Here is a 7245-nt window from a genome sequence, read left to right on the forward strand (position 1 = left end):
TGTGTGGACAGTGTATCTGTGTGGACAGTGTATCTGTGTGGACAGTGTATCTGTGTGGACAGTGTATCTGTGTGGACAGTGTATCTGTGTATCTGTGTGGACAGTGTATCTGTGTGGACAGTGTATCTGTGTATCTGTGTGGACAGTGTATCTGTGTGGACAGTGTATCTGTGTGGACAGTGTATCAGTGTATCTGTGTGGACAGTGTATCTGTGTGGACAGTGTATCTGTGTGGACAGTGTATCAGTGTATCTGTGTGGACAGTGTATCTGTGTGGACAGTGTATCTGTGTGGACAGTGTATCTGTGTGGACAGTGTATCTGTGTGGACAGTGTATCTGTGTGGACAGTGTATCTGTGTATCTGTGTGGACAGTGTATCTGTGTGGACAGTGTATCTGTGTGGACAGTGTATCTGTGTATCTGTGTGGACAGTGTATCTGTGTGGACAGTGTATCTGTGTATCTGTGTGGACAGTGTATCTGTGTGGACAGTGTATCTGTGTGGACAGTGTATCAGTGTATCTGTGTGGACAGTGTATCTGTGTGGACAGTGTATCTGTGTGGACAGTGTATCAGTGTATCTGTGTGGACAGTGTATCTGTGTGGACAGTGTATCTGTGTGGACAGTGTATCAGTGTATCTGTGTGGACAGTGTATCTGTGTGGACAGTGTTATCAGTGTATCTGTGTGGACAGTGTATCTGTGTGGACAGTGTATCTGTGTGGACAGTGTATCAGTGTATCTGTGTGGACAGTGTATCTGTGTGGACAGTGTATCTGTGTGGACAGTGTATCAGTGTATCTGTGTGGACAGTGTATCTGTGTGGACAGTGTATCTGTGTGGACAGTGTGGACAGTGTATCTGTGTTGACAGTGTGGACAGTGTATCTGTGTTGACAGTGTATCTGTGTTGACAGTGTGGACAGTGTGTCTGTGTGGACAGTGTATCTGTGTGGACAGTGTATCTGTGTTGACAGTGTGGACAGTTAGTCTGTGTGGACAGTGTGTCTGTGTGGACAGTGTATCTGTGTTGACAGTGTGGACAGTGTGACAGTGTATCTGTGTGGACAGTGTATCTGTGTGGACAGTGTGACAGTGTATCTGTGTGGACAGTGTATCTGTGTGGACAGTGTGTCTGTGTGGACAGTGTATCTGTGTTGACAGTGTGGACAGTGTGACAGTGTATCTGTGTGGACAGTGTATCTGTGTGGACAGTGTGGACAGTGTGACAGTGTATCTGTGTGGACAGTGTATCTGTGTGGACAGTGTGGACAGTGTGTCTGTGTGGACAGTGTATCTGTGTGGACAGTGTAGACAGTGTGTCTGTGTGGACAGTGTATCTGTGTTGACAGTGTGGACAGTGTGACAGTGTATCTGTGTGGACAGTGTGTCTGTGTGGACAGTGTGTCTGTGTGGACAGTGTGTCTGTGTTGACAGTGTATCTGTGTGGACAGTGTGGACAGTGTGACAGTGTATCTGTGTGGACAGTGTATCTGTGTGGACAGTGTGGACAGTGTGTCTGTGTGGACAGTGTATCTGTGTGGACAGTGTAGACAGTGTGTCTGTGTGGACAGTGTATCTGTGTTGACAGTGTGGACAGTGTGACAGTGTATCTGTGTGGACAGTGTATCTGTGTGGACAGTGTGGACAGTGTGACAGTGTATCTGTGTGGACAGTGTATCTGTGTGGACAGTGTGGACAGTGTGTCTGTGTGGACAGTGTATCTGTGTGGACAGTGTAGACAGTGTGTCTGTGTGGACAGTGTATCTGTGTTGACAGTGTGGACAGTGTGACAGTGTATCTGTGTGGACAGTGTGTCTGTGTGGACAGTGTATCTGTGTTGACAGTGTGGACAGTGTGACAGTGTATCTGTGTGGACAGTGCATCTGTGTTGACAGTGTGGACAGTGTCTCTGTGTGGACAGTGTCTCTGTGTGGACAGTGTGGACAGTGTATCTGTGTGGACAGTGTATCTGTGTGGACAGTGTGGACAGTGTGGACAGTGTGTCTGTGTGGACAGTGTGTCTGTGTGGACAGTGTGGTACGTTGTTACTATTTCAGGGTCAAATATTGGCGTGTCCTTCTACAATGTGTAGTACTCACAGCTGTGTGTGTTTGTCTGTGTGTCTCCAGAGTGTGTATCCAGAGGGCGGTACATGAGGATGTTTGTCAGTGTGTGTGTGTTGACATTCCTCTCTGGCCTGGTGATGATCGCTGTACTGGTGTTGCTGCTGCAGAGACGATCCCTGCCACAGGGTGGCGCCACTGACCCACAATACAACCCCACTGGCAAGGTAACATACTCCAATACTTTAAATACACGCAGGAATAGTCATGATACTGTAATACTTTATATACACACTGATACCATGACACAAGGCGAGACACAGATGCAGACACAGAAGGCAGATGGTTGGAGTTTAAGATGTTTTTTTTAATCCAATAGGAGAAGGCCAGAGAGTGGTCGTGGACAGGCCAAAGGTCAAAACCAGTTCAGAATCCAGGAGGTACAGAGTGGCAGACAGGCTCGTGGTCAAGGCAGGCAGACTGGTCAGGCAGGCAGACACAGAGTGACAGACAGGCTCGTGGTCAAGACAGGCAGACTGGTCAGGCAGGCAGACACAGAGTGGCAGACAGGCTCGAGGTCAAGGCAGCCAGACACAGAGTGACAGACAGGCTCGTGGTCAAGGCAGGCAGACTGGTCAGGCAGGCAGACACAGAGTGGCAGACAGGCTCGTGGTCAAGACAGGCAGACTGGTCAGGCAGGCAGGTACAGAGTGGCAGACAGGCTCGAGGTCAAGGCAGGCAGACTGGTCAGGCAGGCAGACACAGAGAGGCAGACAGGCTTGTGGTCAAGGCAGGCAGGTACAGAGTGGCAGACAGGCTCGAGGTCAAGGCAGGCAGACTGGTCAGGCAGGCAGACACAGAGTGGCAGACAGGCTCGAGGTCAAGGCAGGCAGACTGGTCAGGCAGGCAGACACAGAGTGGCAGACAGGCTCGAGGTCAAGGCAGGCAGACACAGAGTGGCAGACAGACTCGTGGTCAAGGCAGGCAGACTGGTCAGGCAGGCAGGTACAGAGTGGCAGACAGGCTCGAGGTCAAGGCAGGCAGACACAGAGTGGCAGACAGACTCGTGGTCAAGGCAGGCAGACTGGTCAGGCAGGCAGGTACAGAGTGGCAGACAGGCTCGTGGTCAAGGCAGGCAGACTGGTCAGGCAGGCAGGTACAGAGTGGCAGACAGGCTCGTGGTCAAGGCAGGCAGACTGGTCAGGCAGGCAGGTACAGAGTGACAGACAGGCTCGTGGTCAAGGCAGGCAGACTGGTCAGGCAGGCAGACACAGAGTGGCAGACAGGCTCGTGGTCAAGGCAGGCAGACACAGAGTGGCAGACAGACTCGTGGTCAAGGCAGGCAGACACAGAGTGGCAGACAGGCTCGTGGTCAAGGCAGGCAGACTGGTCAGGCAGGCAGGTACAGAGTGACAGACAGGCTCGTGGTCAAGGCAGGCAGACACAGAGTGACAGACAGGCTCGAGGTCAAGGCAGGCAGACACAGAGTGACAGACAGACTCGTGGTCAAGGCAGGCAGACACAGAGTGACAGACAGGCTCGAGGTCAAGGCAGGCAGACTGGTCAGGCAGGCAGGTACAGAGTGGCAGACAGGCTCGTGGTCAAGGCAGGCAGACTGGTCAGGCAGGCAGGTACAGAGTGACAGACAGGCTCGTGGTCAAGGCAGGCAGACTGGTCAGGCAGGCAGACACAGAGTGTCTATACAGTATGTATAGTAGTATGTACAGTAATACAGTATGCAGCTTGAGGGTTTAGAGGCCACAACTCTTTTCATGAATGTGTAAAGAGATACAGGATTGAAAACTTGAGCGTGTCCATCGATCCTAGTTCCTGGAAGTTCTGTGCAGACTCAGGACAACTGAACTTTGGAGAAATACGCAGGTTCAAAGAGGAGTCCGTAATTTGCTTTCTAATGAGCTTGATCTTTTCATCAAAGAAGTTCATGAATTCATCACTCCTGAAGTGAAGTGTTAAATTGAGTTTTGCTACAGTATCAAACATACATTTGGATTATTCTTATTCTCCTCAATTAGGTTGGAAAAATAGGTTGATTCAGCAGCAGGGAGGCCTCTTCGATATTGCATAGTGCTGTCTTTGCAATCTAGTCGGAAGACTTCCAGTTTAGTGTAGCGCCATTTCCGTTCCAATTTTCTGGAAGCTTGCTTCAGAGCTCGGGTATTTTCTGGAAGCTTGCTTCAGGGCTCGGGTATTTTCTGGAAGCTTGCTTCAGGGCTCGGGTATTTTCTGGAAGCTTGCTTCAGGGCTCGGGTATTTTCTGTAAGCTTGCTTCAGGGCTCGGGTATTTTCTGGAAGCTTGCTTCAGAGCTCGGGTATTTTCTGGAAGCTTGCTTCAGAGCTCGGGTATTTTCTGGAAGCTTGCTTCAGAGCTCGGGTATTTTCTGGAAGCTTGCTTCAGGGCTCGGGTATTTTCTGGAAGCTTGCTTCAGAGCTCGGGTATTTTCTGGAAGCTTGCTTCAGAGCTCGGGTATTTTCTGAAAGCTTGCTTCAGAGCTCGGGTATTTTCTGGAAGCTTGCTTCAGGGCTCGGGTATTTTCTGGAAGCTTGCTTCAGAGCTCGGGTATTTTCTGGAAGCTTGCTTCAGAGCTCAGGTATTTTCTGTGTACCAGGGAGCAAATTTCTTGTGACAAATGTTTTTAGTTTTTAGGGATGCTACTGCATCTAGGGTATTAGGCAAGGTTACATTTAGTTCCTCAGTTAGGTGGTTAACTGATTTTTGTACTCTGACGTCCTTGGGTAGGTGAAGGGAGTCTGGAAGGGCATCTAGGAATCTTTGGGTTGTCCGAGAATTTATAGCACGGCTTTTGATGATCCTTGGTTGGGGTCAGAGCAGATTTTTTGTTACGATTGCAAACGTAATAAAATGGTGGTCCGACAGTCCAGGACTATGAGGAAAAACATTTCTTAAAATTCAAACTAGATCCAGGATACGACTGTGGCAATGAGTAGGTCCAGAGACATGTTATACAAAACCCACTGAGTCGATGAAGCTCTTTGGAGTGGGTCTGTGGACTTTTCCATGTGAATATTAAAGTTACCAAAAATGTGAATAATATCTGCCATGACTACAAGGTCCAACAGGAATTCAGAGAACTCAGTGAGGAACGCTGTCTACGATCCAGGAGGCCTGTAAACAGTAGCTTTAAAAATGTAGTGAGTAGGCTGCATAGTTTACAGGACTAGAAGCGCAAAAGACGAAAACAGTATTTTTTTTGTAAATTGACATTTGCTGTCATAAATGTTAGCAACACCTCCGCCTTTGCGGGATGCGCGGGGGATATGGTCACTAGTGTAACCAGGAGGAGAGGCCTCATTTAACACAGTAAATTCATCAGGCTTGAGCCAGGTTTCAGTCAGTCCAATCACATCAAGATTATGATCAGTGATTAGTTCATTGACTAAGACTGCCTTAGAAGTGAGGGACCTAACATTAAGTAATCCCTATTTTGAGATGTGAGGTATCACAACCTCTTTCAATAATGCCAGGAATGGAGGAGGTCTTTATTCTAGTGAGATTGCTAAGGAGAACACCGCCATGTTTAGTTTTAACCAACCTAGGTCGAGGCACAGACACGGTCTCAATGGGGATAGCTGAGCTGACTACACTGACTGTGCTAGTGGCAGACTCCACTAAGCTGGCTTACTACGCCAATAAATGACCATATCCATCTGCACGTTTTCCACCTAGGACATTTGTGTGACAGGATCTTGTCAAATAATATTTGAGTACCCCTGCTTTAGATACATACAGGAACATATGTGTTATGGCTTTACACCCCCTGCTATAGATACATACAGGAACATATGTGTTATGGCTTTACACCCCCTGCTATAGATACATACAGGAACATATGTGTTATGGCTTTACACCCCCTGCTATAGATACATACAGGAACATATGTGTTATGGCTTTACACCCCCTGCTATAGATACATACAGGAACATATGTGTTATGGATTTACACCCCCTGCTATAGATACATACAGGAACATATGTGTTATGGCTTTACACCCCCTGCTATAGATACATACAGGAACATATGTGTTATGGCTTTACACCCCCTGCTATAGATACATACAGGAACATATGTGTTATGGCTTTACACCCCCTGCTATAGATACATACAGGAACATATGTGTTATGGCTTTACACCCCCTGCTTTAGATACATACAGGAACATATGTGTTATGGCTTTACACCCCCTGCTTTAGATACATACAGGAACATATGTGTTATGGCTTTACACCCCCTGCTATAGATACATACAGGAACATATGTGTTATGGCTTTACACCCCCTGCTATAGATACATACAGGAACATATGTGTTATGGCTTTACACCCCCTGCTATAGATACATGCAGGAACATATGTGTTATGGCTTTACACCCCTGCTTTAGATACATACAGGAACATATGTGTTATGGCTTTACACCCCTGCTATAGATACATACAGGAACATATGTGTTATGGCTTTACACCCCCTGCTATAGATACATGCAGGAACATATGTGTTATGGCTTTACACCCCCTGCTTTAGATACATACAGGAACATATGTGTTATGGCTTTACACCCCTGCTATAGATACATACAGGAACATATGTGTTATGGCTTTACACCCCCTGCTTTAGATACATACAGGAACATATGTGTTATGGCTTTACACCCCTGCTTTAGATACATACAGGAACATATGTGTTATGGCTTTACACCCCTGCTATAGATACATACAGGAACATATGTGTTATGGCTTTACACCCCTGCTATAGATACATGCAGGAACATATGTGTTATGGCTTTACACCCCCTGCTATAGATACATGCAGGAACATATGTGTTATGGCTTTACACCCCCTGCTATAGATACATACAGGAACATATGTGTTATGGCTTTACACCCCCTGCTATTGGACAGATTGTATGGAACGTCGGCATCAAAATATAGAATAACTATCTTCAAAGTAATGACTCGGGACGTCGGGTTTGAAATGAAAGCTTCTTTTAGTAATAATGTTTACGTTACATTTAACAACTTTAGATTCTACAGAACAATAAAAGTAAGTTGCTAGCGAAAAGTCAGCATAATCACTTGTCACTTGCACATAACTAGCGTGGTCTCTCTCTACTTCCTGTCGCAAGGCATTCTGGAACTTGCAGTCAAA

At 47.1% G+C, this 7245-nt stretch overlaps 1 protein-coding gene across 1 annotated transcript in view; it reads left to right on the forward strand.

The window, feature by feature from the left end:
* LOC118381800 (integrin beta-8-like) overlaps positions 1-2158 on the forward strand; it is a 31638-nt gene extending 29480 nt beyond the window's left edge. The window contains exons 11-13 of the mRNA XM_052471801.1: positions 900-984; positions 1813-2039; positions 2132-2158. Of these exons, the coding sequence (XP_052327761.1) occupies positions 900-984; positions 1813-2039; positions 2132-2158 (339 nt within the window). The remainder of the gene's footprint in view (positions 1-899; positions 985-1812; positions 2040-2131) is intronic.
* Positions 2159-7245: the final 5087 nt, after the last annotated feature.

Source organism: Oncorhynchus keta, chromosome 19 (assembly GCF_023373465.1).
Source record: "Oncorhynchus keta strain PuntledgeMale-10-30-2019 chromosome 19, Oket_V2, whole genome shotgun sequence".
NCBI classification, from domain to species: Eukaryota; Metazoa; Chordata; class Actinopteri; order Salmoniformes; family Salmonidae; genus Oncorhynchus; species Oncorhynchus keta.